The sequence below is a fragment of the Pseudogymnoascus verrucosus genome (assembly GCF_001662655.1).
Source record: "Pseudogymnoascus verrucosus strain UAMH 10579 unplaced genomic scaffold scaffold_51, whole genome shotgun sequence".
NCBI lineage: Eukaryota > Fungi > Ascomycota > Leotiomycetes > Thelebolales > Thelebolaceae > Pseudogymnoascus > Pseudogymnoascus verrucosus.
Genome location: NW_017263702.1, coordinates 49,146 through 69,386, shown reverse-complemented (window position 1 = coordinate 69,386; position 20,241 = coordinate 49,146). Strand labels below are relative to the sequence as shown.

The following is a 20,241-nucleotide window of genomic DNA, read 5'->3' as shown; positions in this document are numbered from 1 at the left end:
ATAGAAAATGAAGGATTCGCTTTTCTAAAATAAGGGTATCTTGCTCCATGATATCTCTCACTCCATCAAAATTGTATACACTTATTAAGAAGGACGTGGTAGCTACTTGGGTCCTCGCATTTGGTTCCAATATCGTCGAACTTGTCATTCCCTGTATCTCGCATATTCTGTCATTCATCTTTGTACAATATGGATTATCAACAATCTGAGCCCATCGCTATTGTCGGCAGCGGTTGCCGTTTCCCCGGTGCTGCCAATTCTCCTGCTGCTCTCTGGCAGCTGCTGGAAAGTCCACGTGATATCTTGACGGAGATACCTAAAGAACGTTTTGATGTGCGAGGTTGGTACCACAGAGACGGGGATCACCATGGCACGTCCAATGTTCTACACTCCTACACCCTGGAAGAGAATCTTACCAAGTTTGATGCCAACTTCTTTGGCATTAGTGCAGGCGAGGCTGAGTGTATGGATCCTCAGCAGCGTCTCTTGCTGGAAACTGTCTACGAGGCCCTTGAAGCTGGCGGCCACACCATCCAGTCTTTACGTGGCTCTGACACTGCCGTCTATGTTGGTGTTATGGGAGGGGACCATGAAACCAGCCTTCTCAGAGATGCCAACAGTCTACCAACATACTTTGCGACTGGCACATCGCGCGCAATTCTTTCAAACCGAATCTCTTACTTTTTCGATTGGCGTGGACCGTCTATGACTATCGACACAGCATGCTCTTCGAGTATGATCGCTGTGCATAATGCTGTTCAAGCACTACGGTCTAACGACTCGAGAGTTGCTATTGCATGTGGCAGTACTCTGCTTCTAGGCCCTGGTGAGCTAATTCTGCACACCGAGTGATCAAGCTAACGGATTCTAGAAATGTATGTGGCCGAGAGTAATATGCACATGCTGTCGCCCACAGGCAGATCCCGCATGTGGGATGCTGATGCTGACGGCTATGCTCGCGGCGACGGTATCGCGACCGTTGTTCTTAAGAAGCTGAGCGATGCTCTTGCTGATGGCGACCACGTTGAATGTATCATCCGTGAGACTGGCATCAACCAAGATGGCCGCACACAGGGAATCACTGTACCAAGCTCGGAGGCGCAAGCTGCACTTATCCGCCGCACCTATGCTCGAGCTGGTCTTGACCTTGCAAATCCCGCCGACAGACCCCAGTTTTTTGAGGCACATGGTACCGGTACTAAGGTAGGAGATCCTAAGGAAGCAGCCGCAATCCACTCCACCTTTGGAGGACTTGACGGTGATCCTTTGTACGTTGGGTCGATCAAGACCGTCATTGGTCACACGGAGGGTGCTGCTGGAATAGCCGGTCTACTTAAAGCGTCGCTATCCCTTCAAGCTGGCGTCATTCCCCCAAATCTGCTGTTCAATCGCCTTAACCCGAGCATTGAACCTTTCATCCAGGGCCTGCAGGTTCCAACTCATGCAAAGCCATGGCCTGCCCTGCCTAAAAATGCTGTGCGAAGGGCAAGTGTGAATAGTTTCGGTTTCGGCGGCGCCAATTCTCACGCCATCTTGGAGAGCTACCAAGAACAGGTTGACAACGCTAGCAGCGCCCTGGTTGTACCGGCTACTCCTTTTGTCTTCTCCGCAGCGTCAAACACCTCGCTCGTTTCCAGTCTGCAGGCACACTTGGACTATCTAAAAACCAACCCAGTCAACATGCGAGATCTTGCCTGGACGCTCCAGCAGCGTCGTTCTACTTTCTCGCATAAAATCGCATTCTCGGCCCCTGACGTCGAAAGCTTGATCCAGAAGATCAAGCTCAGACTCAAAGAGTGCGAGGATAAGTCGGACGCGAACATTGGCGTCCGATCGAGTTCAACCCCTCCAAAGGTCCTTGGTATTTTCACTGGTCAGGGCGCGCAATGGCCAGCCATGGGTGCTGAACTAATACGATCCTCCGAATTTGTTCGCCGCCGATTGCAGGAGCTTGATGGTGCCCTTGCAACCTTGCCAGCTGCAGAACGACCAACCTGGAAAATTGCTGATCAATTACTCCTTGATGCCAAGTCGTCTTGTATCACCGAAGCCGCTTTCTCACAGCCGCTGTGTACAGCAGTCCAAGTTGTGCTCGTCGACCTCTTGCGCAGCGCCGGGATTATGCCAAGTTCCGTGGTGGGCCACTCCTCAGGTGAGATTGGTGCGGCATATGCTGCAAACTTCATCGATGCCCGGGATGCTATTCGAATTGCCTACTACCGTGGCTTGTACGCGAAGCTTGCAGGCGGCTCGACCGGACAAAAAGGCGCTATGCTTGCTGTTGGAACATCTCTCGAAGATGCCACCGAAGTGATTGAGCTTGACGCTTTTGTTGGACGTGTCGTGGTCGCTGCACACAACTCGCCAGCAAGCGTTACCTTGTCGGGCGATGCAGATGCTATCGTTGAGATCAAGGCTGTCTTCGAAGAGGAAAAGAAGTTCGCACGTCTGCTTAAGGTCGACACCGCTTACCACTCACACCATATGCTGGCTTGCGGCGATGCCTACATGAAGGCTTTGCGTGCGTGCAAAGTTGAAGTTAACCGAAACCGCGATACCTCTGTGACCTGGTACTCCAGTGTGACAGGTGGTGAGGTCATGGAGCCGACTAACCTACTTCAAGATTTATACTGGCGTGACAACATGGTACACAGGGTCTCCTTCTATGAAGCTGTGACGGCAGCAGCTCGAGCTGAGAAGCCGACCCTTGCCATCGAGATTGGGCCTCACGCTGCTCTCAAGGGCCCAACACAGCAGAACATTGCCGAAACTGGCCTCAGCCTTCCCTACACCGGTGTTATGTACAGAGGTCTCAACGACGTTGAAGCATTCGCCGACGGTCTGGGCTATATGTGGACCCAATTCGGCCCTGAGGCTGTTGACTTCGCTGCCTTCGAGCGACTTTTCCTTGACGCTCCGCAGGCCAAGCTCGCCACTGGTCTGCCTTCCTACCAGTGGGACCAAAAGACCCACTGGCAGGAGTCTCGCATCGCACGTAGGATGAGAAGTCGATCGGACCCATTCCACGAGCTGCTCGGTGTACCACATGTGGACAATACTGAGCTCGAGCGTCGCTGGTCGAATGTGCTCAAGATCTCAGAGGTACCTTGGCTGACGGGCCACAAGCTGCAGGGTGAGCCGGTCTTTCCAGCAGCTGGCTACGCCAGCATGGCCTTTGAGGCAGCCAAGTCTATCATTGGAAACAGGCCTATCAAATTGATCGAACTGCGAGATCTGGTCATCGGAAAAGCCATCACCTTTGGAGGCGAATCCGATCCTGCTGCTGAGACTCTGGTAACTCTAACGGATATTACTCCAAGCAAATCGAATCTGAAAACTCGGGCAGCGAAATTCTCCGTTTACTCCGCTGCTATCAAGTCGGCTCGAGACCTTGAAGTCAACGCCAGCGGTACAATAAACGTGATCTTCGGTGAGCCTTCGATGTCGGTCCTGCCACCAATCCAGCTGGATGACTCGAATATGACTGAGACCGACTCGGAGAGGTTCTATACTTCCCTCTCAACCATTGGGTATGAATACTCTGACTCTTTCCGCACTATGACAAACTTGAAGCGCAAGCTCAATCAGGCTACTGCTCTAATATCTAGCTTCGACTACGGTGATGAATCTGAAAGGTTAATGGTTCACCCCGCGCTGCTTGACGTGGCTTTCCAGAGTGCTATCTTGGCATACTCGGCGCCTGATGATGGACGCTTGTGGTCTTTGCACGTTCCAACGTTCTTCGAGTGTATCCGCGTGAATCCAGAACTCTGTGCTACTCTACCTTTGCACTCAGTCCAGCTTCCGGTGCGAGCTCAACTCCTTGCCCCTGAGGCGAACGCTGTCGACTCGATTCGTGGCAATCTAGACATACTCAGCGCCGACGAACAACACGTTATGATCCAGGTCCAAGGCGCTGCTGTTGTGCCCCTCTCGATGGCCACTGTTTCCGACGATCGCACTGTTTTCTCATACAACAAGCTCGGCGTCGCAGCTCCAGATGGAGAACTGGCTCTTGGCGAACTGAAACCATCAATGAATGACATGGAGCTTGGCACTGTTCGTGAAAGACTTGCCTTTTTCTACTACAGAAAGTGGATCCACGAACTTACTGAGGCAGACTGGACGAAGTCTGAGTGGCATTTTCAACGCCTGCGGGATTCGATTAATTGGACCTTATCTCTCGTTGATGCCGGAAAGCATCCCTATATCCAGTCAGAGTGGCGGAATGACACCCAAACACAGATCGATGCTCTGTTCGAGGCTCATGCTGACTCCGTGGATTGCCGCTTGGTGAGAACCGTCGGCGAGACTCTTCCATCTGCCGTTCGACGTCAGTCAACGATGATTGAACATATGATGAAGGACGGCTTGCTGGACGAGTTTTACAAATATGGCCTTGGCTTTCAGGTTTACAACGAGTCCTTGGGCAGAATGGTCTCCCAGTTCACGCACGTCTATCCAAGGGCCAAGATCTTTGAGGTAGGTGCTGGCACAGGTGGCGCGACCAAATCCGTTCTCGAGACCATCGGTAACACCTTTTCCTCCTACACGTACACAGACATCTCCAGTGGCTACTTTGAGAAGGCTGCTGAGGCGTTTAGCGACTGGAAGGATAAACTGATCTTCAAGAGCTTTGATACCGAGAGAACACCTGAGTCTCAGGACTTCCAGGAAGGCACATATGATCTCATCATTGCTTCCAACGTCCTTCACGCTACCGAATCGATGGAGAAAACACTCAAGAACGTTCGCCGTCTTCTCAAGCCTGGCGGATACTTGATGTTGCTCGAAATCACCAACAACAAGCTTGCTGCGTTCACTTCAATGTTCGGCGGTATTTCAGGTTGGTGGGCTGGCTGCGAAGATGGGCGTCCTTATGCTCCTACCATGCCTCTTGAGGCCTGGAATACTGTCCTTCGCCAATCCGGCTTCTGTGGAGTTGATTCAACCACCCCAAATCGTGATGGACTGGCCTGGCCGTTCTCGGTCATCTCAGCACAGGCCGTGGACAATCGTGTCAGTTATCTGAGGAAGCCTCTATACCGTTTATCCAACGCCGCACAAATCTCCCAGCTCACGATCATCGGTGGCAAATCATTAGAAGTGTCTAAGATCGCCGAGGACATCGCCGACATTGCCGGACTGAGCTGTCAATCAGTTGCGTCCTTCGCAGACCTAATCAGCGCTCAAAGCTCTGTTGTTCCCGGACAAACTGTCATCTGTCTCTCAGATCTCGAAGACCCAATGTTCAAGAGTCTGACACCTGAGAAGATGGATGCTCTCAAGATTATGCTGGAGCATTCTCAGACATTGCTCTGGGTTGGTCGCGATTCTCGCGACCAACCTTATCAGCAGGCCATGGTTGGTTTCCTAAGGTGTATTATCCATGAGATGCCTGACCTCTCGGTACAACATCTTGATATTGCTTCTGGCCTGGATGGAGTCTCTACATTGATCATGGAGGTGGCCCTGCGTCTGCATACCGTGGGCCAGTGGGAAGCTTCCGATGCCCTTGATCAACAGTTGTTGTACACCAAGGAAACCGAGCTCATGTTCCAGCATGGAAGTCTCTACGCACCACGCATGCTTCCTGACCCTACGAGGAATGATCGCATTAACTCTCAAAGACGCTCAGTCGCTAAACACGCCAGCCTGAAGTCGGATGTGATCTCCATCAGTGAAACAGGCTCCGGTTTGCCGGTCTTGAAGGACGTTCCATTCTTCAGCAAAGGTAAGGAAGGTAAATCCGCCATGAAGGCGTGCGTTTCGACTCTGTCGGCACTGGGTATCACTGCCGGACTCTATTTGTTCGTCAGTGTTGGGCTTGAAATTTCGACATCCAACGCCGTCATCGCCCTTTCTTCCTCGAACTCGAATAAATCCTACCCAGATGTCACCATTCCTACAGACACACGGGAAGACCCAGCCGATCTTCTGTCTGTCATTGCGGCGGAACTTCTGGCGGCCCGCATGCTCTCCACAATTGTTGTAGGGGCCAAAGTCCTTGTTCACGAGCCCGGTACTGGTTCCCTCGGATCTTCCCTTGCGCAAGCTCTCAGGAGGCAAGCATCCGCCAGAAAATTCGAAGTCATTTTCAGTACCTCTAGGGCGGACGGCGACCCTTCTTGGCTCAGACTTAGCCCCTGGATGCACGGTCACAACATCACACGCCTCTTGCCCACTGGAGTCACTAACTTTTTGGACCTGGCAACTGACGATGAGTCCAAGGAAGTATCTGCTCTTATCCAGCAAGCCCTGCCAGGTGTTCAGTACACTGGCTCGAAAGATCTTTGGCGTGCGACAAGCTCAGGTCTCTTCCAAGACCAGGAAAAGCTCATCTCCCTTCTGAAGAATGCTGCTACAGCCGCGGGACAGCACGTGGCTGGCCATAAACCAACACAGCTTTCCCTAAGCCAGGTTACCAATGTTAAGTCACCTTTGCATCCTGCCACCCTTGTTGATTGGACTGCCGAAGACACCGCTCCTGTCATTGTCGACACCATTGATGCGACACACTTATTCTCGGCTAACAAGTCATATCTCATGGTCGGTTTGACTGGTCAAATTGGTCAATCGCTGTGTGAATGGATGGTTCGGAACGGTGCGCGAAACATTCTGTTGACCAGCCGTCATCCTAGTGTGGACCAAAAGTGGCTTGATTCTTTCAGGGTTTACGGTGCCAAAGTCGCAGTCTACGCTATGGACGTGACAAGCAAAGCCAATGTTATTCAGGTCATCAACGACATTCAGGCATCCTACCCGCCGATCATGGGCGTCGCCAATGCTGCGATGGTTTTGAAAGATACTTTGTTCTCGCAGATGTCATACGAGCAAATGACCGACGTCTTGAGACCAAAGATCGATGGTACTAATTGGCTTGATGAGATATTCTACGACACTCCACTCGACTTTTTCGTATGCTTCTCTTCGACCTCCTCTGTCGGTGGCGTTTTTGGTCAAAGCAACTATGCAGCTGCTTGTTCCTATATGACTAGCCTGGTCCGACAAAGGCGAGCTCGCGGCTTGGCTGGGAGTGCCTTCGACATTGGCAGAGTCGCTGGTATTGGCTACATTGAGCGTGCTTCTCAAGTCGTCCAAGAAACGTTTGAAAAGTACTCATACATGCCGCTTTCGGAAACAGACCTGCACCAGATGTTTGCCGAGACAATATTCGCTGGTATTCCGGAGATGAATCTCGAGCCAGTCATAAGTACCGGTATTGAGCGAGTTCCTGCGGATCGCAAGCACCTTCCTCCTTGGATCCTGTACCCACGGTTGTCTCACTATCTCATTGACACGCAGGCGACGAACACCGTTGCGGATTCCAAACAAACAGCTCAACCAGTTCGCGAACAACTGATTGAAGCCACAACTGCGGAACAAGTTCTCTCGATCATCAAGACCTGCTTCGCGGCCAAGTTGCAGATTGTCCTGCAGCTGACAGACGAGGAAATGGATATGAATGTCCCGCTTGTGGAGATCGGCATCGACTCTCTTGTAGCTGTCGAAGTTCGTTCCTGGTTCTTGAAAGAGCTGCAAACGGATATGCCTGTTTTGAAAATTCTTGGTGGTGGATCTGTCTCTGACCTTGCGGAGCAAGCCTCTAAGAAGTTACCTGCGGAGCTCGTTCCCATGCTCGGCGATACAGCAACTCCATCAATTACGAAGGCCGAGAAGGAAAAGCCTGCACAACGCCCGCTCATGCACCAAGAGGTCTCGTTCGTTGCTACCAGCGCAAGAAAAACGGAGAGGAACGCTTCTTTGGAGCGCCCTGCCCTCCAGCACGCTCTTTCTTTCGCTGACACCGCCACCACCACGGACACGCACTCGGGGGGGGAATCAATTGCGACGCCGCCATCGAGTGTCGGCGGAAAGTCGTCATTCTCAGACCTGGGAGCAATTGCAGAAAGTAAGGAGCTTAGTGAGTTCACAGTCTTGAGAACAGAGCCGATGTCTCTGTCACAGTCACGCTTCTGGCTTCTCGATCTCTTCCTCGAGGATCGTACGGCTTCTAACGTCGCCTTTCAGTACCAATTGAATGGAAACCTTAAGGTCGATAAGCTTGCACAAGCGCTTGAGCTCGTCGCCATGAGACACGAGTCTCTCAGAACCTTTTTCGTCAATGACGTTTCGCAGCCTGACATGGCAGTCCAAAGCGTCTCCGATACGAATCACGTCAAGCTAGAGCACCGAACGATCAGCCATGTCGATGAAGCAGCTCAAGAATACGAGATCCATAAGAGACACGACTTCGATTTGGGTAAACCTCATCTCCTCCGCATGACCCTTCTTACGCTCAATACCACGACGCACTACCTGCTTGTCGCCTACCACCATATCATCATGGACGGTATCAGCTTGCAGGTGCTGCTGTCTGATCTTGAAAAAGCATACAATAGCACACCATTGGGTCCTTCACCAATGCAATTTCCCACCTTCTCAGTGAACCAACGCAAGGCGCTCCAAGCCGGTGAAATGGATTCTGAGCTTGAATACTGGAAGGATGTCTTTCATGACTCACCAGCTGTGCTTCCACTTCTTCCAATGGCCATAAGCAGTTCGCGTGTACCCATTTCTGCTTTCAAGAGCAACGAAGTCTCGAGGCGAGTCAACCCAGTCGTTGGGCAGAAGGTCAAGGCTGTTGCTAGAATGAGCCGTTCGACAAACTTCCACGTCTATCTCACCGTCTTCCGCATCCTCCTTGCCCGATTGGCTGACGTTGCTGACCTCACGATCGGTATCGCTGATGCCAACAGAACCGACGACGACATCACTAGAACAATTGGTCTCTTCCTTAATCTTCTCCCTCTGCGATTTAAGCCTGACGAGACAAAGACTTTTGCTGCCTCGGTCACAGAAACCAGGAATCAAGCATACGCTGCGCTGGCCAACTCCAAGCTGCCCTTTAACATAATGCTCCAGGAGTTCCATCACGTCGAGCGTTCGTCAACTCATGCTCCGTTCTTTCAAGCTTTCTTTGACTACAAAGTTGGCGTCAAGCAGATTTCAAGGTTTGGCAACTGCCAGATGAATATGCAGCAAAACAATACCGGAGAGACAAATTACGATATCAACATCACCGTCGTTGAAGACGATCAAGGTCCAGGTATCATATTTGAGACACAGGCGACGATCTATGACCGCCATGCCACAACCCTGCTGCTCGAGTCGTATATCAACCTGCTAGACGCCTTCGTTAATGCACCAACCATGAGGACAGGCGAGCCTTCGCTATACAGTCAAGCACAAGTCCAGCGAGCACTCGACATGGGCAAAGGACCTGACTTGCTGTCCCAATGGCCTGCCACTCTTTCGAGTCGTGTTGAACAAGTCGCAAGACAAAACAATGACGCGGTGGCTGTGAAAGACGGCAATGATACTTCAATCTCCTACGGAGCACTTATGAGCCGAAGTCAAGCCATTGCAGCTACCTTGCAAAAAGCCGGCGTGGATCCAGGATCCAAGGTTATCGTCTTCCAACAGCCATCGGTCGATTGGATTGTCTCGCTTCTGGCTATCTGGAGAATTGGCTGCATCTATGTTCCCATGGACGTCGCAAACCCACTAACTCGCCTAGCGGCGATCGTAGAAACTTGCCAGCCGAGTGTGATTTTGACTGATGCCACCACCAGCCCCAACGCAAACAGCTTGTGTGCGGGCAATGCACTTACACTCAATGTCAGCAATGTTCCCGCCGATGCATCTGCAATTGTGCCGGATTTATCTCGGAGCGCGCAAGCCGCTGTCATCATCTACACCAGCGGCTCAACTGGAACTCCCAAAGGTATCACAGTCACGCATGAGGGTCTACGAAACTACATTGAAGGTTCCATCAAAATGTACGGCATGGAAACCCCACAAACCACGCTGCAGCAGAGCACGTTGAGCTTTGACATTTCACTGGAGCAGATTTTCACTGGTCTTGCAACTGGCGGATCTGTTTTCATGTGCCCCCTGAACCAGAGGGGCGACCCACTGGAGATCACCAAGGTGATGCGAGATGAGCACATCACTTACTCACAGGCAACACCGTCCGAATATCTCATGTGGCTTCAGTATGGGATGAGCACACTCCGACAATGTTCCAACTGGAAGTACGCCATTGCTGGTGGTGAAAGACTCACAAACACCGTCGCAAAGCAGTTTGCGGCCTTGAATCTGTCCGATGTACGTCTAATCAACAGCTATGGCCCAGCAGAAATTTCTTGTGGATCAAGCTTCCATGAGATCGACTACCGTCAAGGAGAGCAGGGTGATATTCCGATTGGCTCCCAGTACCCGAACTATACAGCTTATGTCGTCAACAGAGATCTCAAGCCGTTGCCAATTGGCATAGCAGGTGAGATCGTCATTGGTGGAGCGGGCGTTGCTGCCGGCTATGCCAACAACGCTGCCTTGACTTCCACTCAATTCGTCCCCAATCCCTTCGCATCTGCGGCCTATGTGGCAAACGGATGGTCAAAAATGTACCGCACTGGTGACTACGGACACTTTCGCGAGGATGGATCACTCGTCTTCCGACACCGTATCTCCTCCGACCTTCAGGTAAAGATCCGTGGCCTCCGAATTGAGCTTGGAGACATCGAAAGCAACATCGTGCGTGCGGGCAACGGTGCCATCCTGGAAGCCATCGTCACTGTTCACGGCGAGGACTCTGACTTCTTGGTTGCCCACGTCGTCTTCGACACCAAGCGCGACATTGCCGATAAGGACGCTTTTCTCCAGAATGTCCTTCAGGACTTACCGGTTCCACGATATATGGTTCCCGCTATGGCTATTCCTATTGAACACTTGCCATTGAACAACCATTCCAAAGTTGACAGGAAGGCCGTCAAAGCGCTTCCACTCCCAGAACATATTGCAACTCCGACCCTCAGCGGCGAACTTACCGATACTGAGACTCGGCTATTCCGCTTGTGGCAGGATGTGCTGTCTACGCACGTAACTAACATCTCCATCACGCCTGCTACCACATTCTTTTCGGTTGGTGGTAACTCCCTCCTAATCGTCCGCCTACAAGCTCGCATCCGCAAAGAGCTCAGTGTCGTCGTGTCTGTCTTCGAGCTCATGAATAGCAGCACCCTTGGCGAGATGGCCTGCAAGATCGAAGAGAGCGTCGGTGTCGAAACCATTGATTGGGAACGCGAGACGGCTGTGCCGTTTGTGACAATACCAACTCCCGTTGAACCCAATACCGCACCCCGGAACCAACCCAAGGTCGTCGTGCTCACCGGTGCCACTGGGTTCCTCGGTCGACACCTCCTTAAGCGGCTTGAAAATGACCCTAACATCGCCGAAATTCACTGTGTGGCTGTCCGTGACAAGCCCGTGGCGTCTTCGCCCAAGGTCTCAGTCCACCATGGCGATCTATCCCACCCGATGCTGGGACTCAGCCAGCCCAAGTTTGAGGACCTCTCACTTACAGCTGATGTGATCATCCACCTCGGCGCCGTCCGCTCATTCTGGGACAACTACCACGCCCTCCGCCAGACGAACGTGCAGCCAATCAGAGAACTCGTCAAGTTGGCAGCAGGCCGTCGTGTTCCCATCCACTTCATTTCATCCTCTGGCGTCTTGCCCACGACCGCTTACGCCCCGATCGGAGACTCGGTTGCTCAGAACCAACCCGCCACTGACGGAAGCAACGGGTATGTCGCCAGCAAATGGGCGGGCGAGCGCATTCTCGAGCGGGCAAATGCCGATTTCAACATCCCCGTATCCATCCACCGCTTCGTTGCAGGCGGCCCGGAGCCTCCGCGTGATGCGGTGACGCCAGTGATGCAGTGGTTGGCTCAGCACAGTGAGATGCACAAGATTAAGCCAGACATCGCGGGCTGGAGAGGTCACATTGACTTGCTGAAGATGGATGAGGCAACTGAGGCACTCTGCGAGTCGCTTGTTGGCGACTCGCCGAGAGCGCGATTCTTACACCATGAGAGCCATGTTTGTCTCAAGGAATGCGACATGGAGGCGTTTGTTGGAGTGATGAAGGGAAGAGCTGACTTGGAGGAGATGGAGCTCCTTGATTGGTTTGGCAGGATCAAGGACGATGGATTCGAGTACTTTTTGTCCTCCCATATGGCGAGCTTCCAGGCTGGAGAGCAGAACGGAGGTAATGTCTTGACTATGAGAAGATAGATATTGGGGAGTCAAGATGAAAGATAAACGGCGGACTACGACGTCATGATCATGACTTTTTCCCTTTTATTATTAGAGTTACGATTCAGATTTGATAATGTAGATACAGAAGAGCGCGGCGCCCATGGCCGTATCTTACACTCTCCTCATAGAGCATATTTAATACAAGAAATATAGAGTAGATAGATTACAAGCATCTTCACCATTCCATTCGCGTGATCATTAACCTTCGAGATAGTTATCCAATACCTTTGGAAAGCGTCTTGGGAGATGTCGGTCTGTGTGCATGATGTATTTTGAGGATGGAAAAGCAGTTTTCGTTTAGGGGGTTTTACTAGACCGCTACGAATCGGAGATTTATTAAGATTAATCCTAATTCAGTAGCAAAATAAGAATTCAATAGCCTTTTTCTTGCATGCACTTTTTTCATCTTTTCTTGCCTCTATGACTGTATCTAGTGTAAAAGCCTAGATTTTTTTTCCAAGGTCAAGGTAAAACCTTATTACATATACCAGATCCTAGAAGTTCTAGATATTTTAGGGTTCTTGCCATAGCAATTCCCTTGAGTAGATCTTCCCGGTTGCGACGTCGCTCGTTGAAGTATACACGGATCTGCTCATCTCATCAAACACCTCCCACCCCGACCCCCACCCCAAACCACCCCATCCGCCCCTGCCCCTCTTCGCGCCATATACTCCCATGCCGTTTCGAAAGCTCGGGATATCGAGCATGACATGCATTCCCTTAGTCTCCCAGCCAGTCCCTAATTGGACGGGCGACTAGCGTTCCATGGGAGCTAATTGGAAGGGCACAGGGACACAGCTCTCTGTGTAAGGACACAGGGACCCAGCTCTCTGTAGATGCATATGGGAGTGCGAGACGGAGGTGATGCTGAATTCTATCCTATAGGTCTAACGAAGATACAAAAAGATAAAGTGGGGACCCTTAGTTCCTATTCCCTTAAATACCTGAAACCCCTCTAACTCAGCTAACTCCCTGTCTGCCTAAGGCTTCCTTACGCTATGTACCTAAGGCTCGTAGTCGCGATTGAACCGTAACGAACTGACCAGAGTAAGGAGACATCCTTACACATGACGTTGTTTATGATCATAGTCTGCACTTATAATCTAAATTATAGTGAAGTTGACGCGTTTTAGTGTTTGGGTAACTAGTTCGCTTAGGTGACCGATTCGCTTTGTGAAATACATTATAGATACAAATAAAAACACGGTAAGTTACAACCAAACGCCGTCATTTACCATAATATTCTCCTGAATAAATTAGCTGGAGATCGGGATTTTGAGCCAGTCATATTAGTAAGTTCAATAGCCATCCCAGCTTACCCTTGACCGTTCGCTTAAGTCTAAGTGGAAGTCTGAGGAGGCTCAGCTTGAACACCCGAAGCCTGGTTGTGCTTGTATTCGAGATGCTGCTCTCTGTGCAGCCTCAGCGTTCATATCCCTCACTATTTGCGCGTACCGTGCCCATTCCCTCTCTTCATCATCATTAAGCATGCCGCTAGGGAAAAATGTTTCGCGCATACTAAAGCCGAGCCCAGGGTGCGCCTTCTCGACTTCATACAGTGCATCCATCACCTTGGGCATCCCAATGACGTTCTCGTAGTGGAGTGGCAAGCCAAAAGCTTCGGGTTTCCGTCGCCAGCCCGCAACAAATATGTTCTGAACTATGCCGATGCCCCCGACGGCAAGAAGAAACCAGGTGTTTTTCTTAATGCCCGATGCAGATATAAGCAGCAAAACCCACAGCACCGCAAGGAGTCCAACGAGGATGCGTGTGGAAAGCGAAGTGGATAAATCAAGGCTAGCTTGGCCTGCTGCCAGAGTTTCTAGATCAAGACCTATCTCGTCGGGGTCGCTGATAACAATGGCATGCTGGGAACCGTTTCCGCGCGTCAATACCACGGTCTTGCCATGGCCAGTTCGGCACGCCCACTTTTCCTTCCGCCACTGAGAGAGCGAGCCTGATACGAAGGCCAGCCCAATGCCAGCCGCGGTGATGAGCAGAATCGACCAGTCTCCCCATATGCCACATGGAATAGCCGCGACACCAAGCTGGACTAGAGCAATAAAGAAGCCGCTGACATATACCTTATCAAGGTAGATTGTGCCAATTTTTGCTCGCCCCGCGCGATAGAAGGACACGCAGAGCCCTGCCTGTGTGCGACGAGTTACGTTTACTTCTGAACCGGGATTTTCCCTCATAGCTCGTTCATAATCAGCTTGGTAACCCTCCCCAATCATGTTCCTGACTCGTGCGCGTATTGCATCATCCATCCAGTATTCGTAGTCTCTCATGATGCGTCCTAGTATCCAGCTAGTATTGTCGCGCACATAACTCGACTTGCCATTGATGACCTTGCACGCGCAATCCGGCAGCGGCATGAGTTTGTTCTCTCCAACAGCAGAGACTACGGCGGTGACGGCGTAGGCGACCCATCCTATTACGATTCCGTCAGCGCGCAAATCATGGGTAAATGCCATTGGGGAAGCGGTGCAAAAATACAGACCAAATGAGAAAGTTACCGGCGTAAAGCCAGCGCCCGCTACCTGAGCAAGCGCCCTTCCCACAACATCGCCCCCAAGAATCAGGAGAACTGAAAACACATCACCTGGATGCGTCCATTGTTCGGAAAACTCGTCAGACGGTAAACCTGGGTCAAACGATGCTCGGCGGAAAATCATTAGAGCTGTTTTCAATAGTGGAGGCATTTGGATTGGACAAAATTTATGCTATTTTCTAAACGGTCATGTTTTGAGGGAGGTGATTGTGGAAGGTCAAGTTCCTGATGAAATAATAAGTGCGGGGCGAGCGACAGTACCACAATGTGTCAGCTGAGAAGGTGTGGCGCAAGCGTATCTTCAAGCCACAATGTGGAGGGTACCTGTGACTGACTTGCCGTTACAGTGGGCGCTCCCTACAAAATATAGGTACATACATACGCCGTGTTGTACCATGTGACGCATTGTCCCATACACTACGTTAGTAAAACTACCCATTTAGACAGGACTTGGGAAAACCTAGCACTTCTCGACTAGTGATGAAAGGCCTGATAGAAGAGCCCGATCGAATGGAGATTCAAAAATAATGTTTCTAGTTCTGTATGATGTTACACTTAGACCAACTCTGCCGTAGTGCCCATCTTTTCGAGTGTGGTTGGGTTAGAGCAGGAGTTGAACGATGATCTATGTAATCCATCTGTTGTTTCCATCGGGGTCCAAAACCTACCAGCCATGTTGTCCCAAACTGCATGCCTGCATGCCACAAGTAGTGATAGCTATATAAAATCCATATTGAGACTGGTTCCACTAGTCCACATGTCAACAAAGGCAGTATATGTGATGATGTCATTTACAATCCCCGCTGATACCTGCAACCAATCGCCCTCGTCCGGTCATATATAATGACAACCACCCGGTGTTGTGTTTCTAGCTGCATTATTCTATTATAAACTACTTCTTCCTTACACTTACTACACTTACTTGCACCATTTCGAGCCTGTTTCCGATTATATGATGGGGCAAATTGTGGATATTGAAATGAGATTCTGATTCCTGCAGGAAGTCCCAACAAGAACTTGTTCTTACTCAAGCGAGTCTCAGGTCATAGCTGCTGAAAGCCATGTCGAAGGATCGCACTAGAGATGGAATCAGGCGCTGAAATTTTCCAAGAGCCTGAGACGGTGACGAAACCCCGACACAGACATGACTCCACAGTCCTATGCCGATTCGTGTCAGGAGAGTTTGAGAAAGTCGACATCGACTTCCGTCACACCAACTACATTGCCTTCTCACACGTGTGGGGGGATCCATCACTTTACCACCCGACGACCATTAGCAACATCCCGGAACCAATTATTGCTTCTCCGTCGAAAGCTCGCTGCCTTGATCAGAACCTGCAGCGCCTCGTGGGTGACAGCTATTTCTGGCTTGATGTTCTCAGCATCGATCAAAGCCCCGAGACCGTCGAGGAGCGCATCCAAGCCACAGCCATCATGCCCGACATCTACAAGCACGCACAAAAGACTATCGTCATCCGTGATGGCTCGGGCTTCCAAAGTTGCTGTGTAGATGCCATCGGGCAGCTTCGTACCTGGGCTGACTACCATAATGGCATACAGCAGTGGAATACGCATTGGAGGACTGATCATCGTGGCCAGAGGCTGTACGAGGGGATTCTAGAGCGGCTGTGGCCACTGCAAGAGAGCGTCTTCTCAAACCATGTTCAGTTCATTTCCTGCGAGGAATCACTCGCTCGGACAACCTTTAGTTGGGGCGATATCTATTCGGGAACGCAGTTTATATCAGCGAATACGGATCGACTCTGGACGATGTCGCGAGCGTGGGCATCGTATGGAACGACGGGGGAAGTGTCCGGTGACGAGCAATTGGCGTTCATGAACGCGTTATTGCGCAATGGTGAAGTATCAAGGGACAGGACCAGCAGGATACCATTTTCGACCGCTATCGGAAGGGAATTTTTGATCCAAAGCAATAGCACGCGCAGGACGACCAAAGCACGAGATCTTATTCTAACCACCATGTCGCAATACAGCTGGTACACTGCACCGACGCCGCGAGATATCCGGAACATGAGCTTCGGTCAGCTTTTCCGCGACTGTTTCGACCAAGCCCGACGCGCTCATCGTGCAACACTGCCGAGGATCACTGGAGGTATGGTGGGAGACGACGGACTGGTCCTGGAGACATCTAATATCCCTGAGCCAGAGTATCTAGGGGATCTAGTCAAGCTGTTCGGGCTGGCGACTGATGCCGCGCCCAATAATGAGAAGGATTGCGCCTCTGGGCTTGAATATGGCAAAGTTGGAGTCCGTACCATCGAGTCCACTAGTATGGTGATGACTTTTGATATCATAGACAGAAGTCTTGACTTCTCACCCGATGCGTGGAAGTTTGCACTCAGGGGCGAATTGAGCATGAGTCCGTATGGGGTATGGCCGGATGAGAAACTTTTTCTGGAAACAGTGAGCAAAGAAGTTTGCCAAGAGCAGGCGATGAAGTTCCTCAATCTTATGCTGATCGGACATTTCGGCGGCGGAGGCGCGAAACTAGATGCAGATTCGTTCAAGAGAGATCTTATCAATGCCAATGCGTCGAATTACAGCAAATTCTTCATTCGTATAGCTGCTTTGATCAGCTGTGGGATTGGAATCAGCGCCCTCAGTTGGTCAGAGAATGTCTGGACACCTGTGCTTGTTAGCATTGGGGAGCTTGAGCTGCTCGGGTTGGTGTCGTCCGCTGAGATGGTTTCAGGAGAAGAAAACGTATTCCATCTTGCCACTCCGTTGGACTCAAGTACGAGGGTCACATATCGACACTTTGTTCTTACTCGTCGAGGGAGAGGACTCAAAGCTCGCCATCGATGTGTTGGTTTAGTACCAGAGTTTTACAATGAAAGTGAGGATAGGGAAGTTTTCCTCAGACGGTGGGCTGGGCTCGGATTCGAAGAAAAGTGTTTCGGTCGTGTAGTGAATCTATTCTAGTGAGTTTTAATCTAGAGTAATTAAGCGTCTAACTAGTAGGGATTTGTTTGGATGATGCTTAGGTGTAGGGCGTAGTCTAGGGGTTTCGTATATAGTGACGATGAGGTGCGATTATGAATGTTGTACCTCCTAGCATGTGATAAAAGGGCGAGGAGGTTAAGCGTGTGTGTAAAGTGTCTAAACCTATGTGTGGCGATATACACTTCGATTTAGGGAGGGGAGGTAGCGTATGACATTAAATAAAAGAACAAATTATATAGCAGATAGGAAGGGTAGAGCAACTTAAATGGTTTACAGCATAGATATAAATCGTGATGAGGGAGCGTTTCTAGACAAGATGTTGGTATAGAACTATAATGACTAATACTAGACGTACTAGAGTTAATCTAGTGCTCATTAGTAGTAGGGCCTATATCTTAAGCGCGGTATCAGACGGGTTGCCGCGCCGTCTCCACTTAGGCCCCTGACTTCCTTGTTGGGGGAAACGGACGATCCCATGGGAATACCGTGGCCTTTTGCACCTAAAAATGGCCACTTTCCTTCGGGACTGTCTAGTTCCCAGTTGGTCAGAATACTGAGCTGAGGTTTCAGCCCAGCGCATTACTTCGGTTTGGGGTGTAAGAACCCAAACCTTCGGGGTTTTGGGGGTTTCCCCTAGGCCTACAAATAGCGTACGTAGGCCCGTAGTTTAGTGAGCAATTCAATTGATTATATTATCCTATATACTGTATTCTACTGTGAAGCCTCTGTTCCGCTACCCGAAGAAGAGTAATTACGGTGACCGGAGACCCTCACACGATTTTGCGTGTAGTCCTCCGTATTCCGCAATTACCCCCAACACTCCTAAGTGTAAGGCGTCCCTCACGTGATGGCACGTGAGGTGCCACGCCGAAGGCAGCCCTGCGGTGGAGCTGCCATCTAGGTATAGCCTAGTTATTAGGGCTCATGGTATGGGAGGATATATTAGGGGCTAGAACCTTAGTCGAGGACTCTAGTTAATAGTCGCTGTATTTAGGTAGACCTATTATTACGCTATATACTACCCCACTCCTGCCTTCTAATCTAGTTCCCTAAACTCCCGCGTGACCTAGGGCCTACAGCTTTACAAAGATAGGACTTTTAGACCATCGTCCTAGCAGCAGACTCTCACAAAGCTTAAGCTATTGCGCATAAGAGCGTCCCACTAGTGGCCTATATTCTTATTCGTTTATTACTTTCAGAGCCCTAGCCCTAGCCTTGCCCTCTACTATTCTAATTCCCCGTCCGTCAAAAAAGAGCACGCTCGTTATTAGTTTTAGGCTTGTTTAGTCATGCCCTGCCTACCACCCGAGTTGATACTATATATCATGCATTGTCTCATCCCCTCTAAGCCTCCTGTGGCTTTCCGGGCATCTCATCCTGTCACGCGCACGTTGCTCGCCTTCTCTCTCACATGCAAACTCACCTCTGCTCTGGCCGTCCAACTTCTGCATTTGCACTGCCTTCATATAGATTCTAACGAACGCCTATGGCGTCTAATAGCCACTCCTCCGCGCCTCTCGGCAACAACCACCAATAATTCAGGCACAGAAGATAGAGTGGATGTTTGCAATGCCACCTTCCTCCTCAATCCGAATATATCGAGGTGTCTCTACATCTCTCCATTTCTTGACGACAGCATTGACGAACCTCTAATCGTCCAAAGAGTCAATAGCCTGTTTTCAGCAGTTTCTTTAGGCTTAAAACGGCTAGTTATCGACATGCCGTTGCGGTCTCTCTATCCCGAGGACGACCATAACCGAGTCCGGCCTATCCTGCGGGCAGCATTCGCCAGTTTAGAAATCATTGAGGAATTCTGCTCTGTCCGGGACGAGTTGTTCCTCGACACAGTCTACCCTACCAATGAACCGAAAGTCTGGTCTTTTTGGCCCCACCTCGAGCATCTGGCGCTTTACAACGTCGACGTAGCGTCTTCAGAATTCCTTGTTGCTCTCCGGAGATGTGAGCGTTTGACAAAGCTCGTTCTCACGCGGCCGGATGGGTTGGAAGAATGCATTGAAGATTCGGAATTTCCTCCTTTGCCGCATCTTCAACGCGTCATAATTGTGAATACAGCAGAGGGTCACCGCCAATGGCCTCTTTTCCGTCGACCAACATCGAGATCCTGCTTTCTGGGACGCATATTTACAGCAACTCCGCATTTCTCTCCAGCCACCTACATGGCCGAGCCGACAGCAGCTGCACGTGGTGGGATAGATCGACTGTTGGTCAGCATTAATGTGCCCATGCCTGCTGGCAGAGATGGCTATGACGCAGAAGTCTGCCAGGAATGGGTGCGCAACCATGCTATAGACGGCAGCCTTTGGAAGCTTCACGGTGCACCTATCTCAAGGGATATGGAGCAAACCCTCTTGTGCTAAGGGTTGCTGTTGCACAGACAGCATCCAGACTCTTAAAGTCTAAACAGAAGTACTCTAGGATCCTCGCTATCTTTTCTGCTCCTGTGCAAATACTTTGGTAAGGCATGTATGTGTGACATGACTCTGTTGGGTGGTCCTGATGAGCTCCTACTCGATGGTCCTAATGACCCCCCACTAGAT

The 20,241-nt window shown here is 50.6% G+C and overlaps 3 protein-coding genes across 3 annotated transcripts; 2 read left to right on the top strand and 1 right to left on the bottom strand.

Moving 5' to 3' along the window:
- Positions 1–189: 189 nt before the first annotated feature.
- Positions 190–12,141, top strand: VE01_08817 (putative Hybrid PKS-NRPS biosynthetic cluster; the record flags this gene model as incomplete). The annotated part of the gene is made up of 3 exons (XM_018278236.1): positions 190–826; positions 872–9,993; positions 10,027–12,141. 3 exons carry the CDS (start codon positions 190–192, stop codon positions 12,139–12,141), a joined length of 11,874 nt encoding a protein of 3,957 aa, XP_018126937.1.
- Positions 12,142–13,314: 1,173 nt separating this feature from the next.
- Positions 13,315–14,941, bottom strand: VE01_08816 (uncharacterized protein). The gene is made up of 2 exons (XM_018278235.2): positions 14,669–14,941; positions 13,315–14,599 (listed from the first exon to the last, which is right to left on the bottom strand). Exons 1-2 carry the CDS (start codon positions 14,868–14,870, stop codon positions 13,527–13,529), a joined length of 1,275 nt encoding a protein of 424 aa, XP_018126936.1. The 5' UTR covers positions 14,871–14,941; the 3' UTR covers positions 13,315–13,526.
- Positions 14,942–15,777: 836 nt separating this feature from the next.
- Positions 15,778–20,061, top strand: VE01_08815 (uncharacterized protein; the record flags this gene model as incomplete). The annotated part of the gene is made up of 2 exons (XM_018278234.2): positions 15,778–17,474; positions 19,184–20,061. Exons 1-2 carry the CDS (start codon positions 15,803–15,805, stop codon positions 20,059–20,061), a joined length of 2,550 nt encoding a protein of 849 aa, XP_018126939.1. The 5' UTR covers positions 15,778–15,802.
- Between the last annotated feature and the right edge of the window lie 180 nt (positions 20,062–20,241).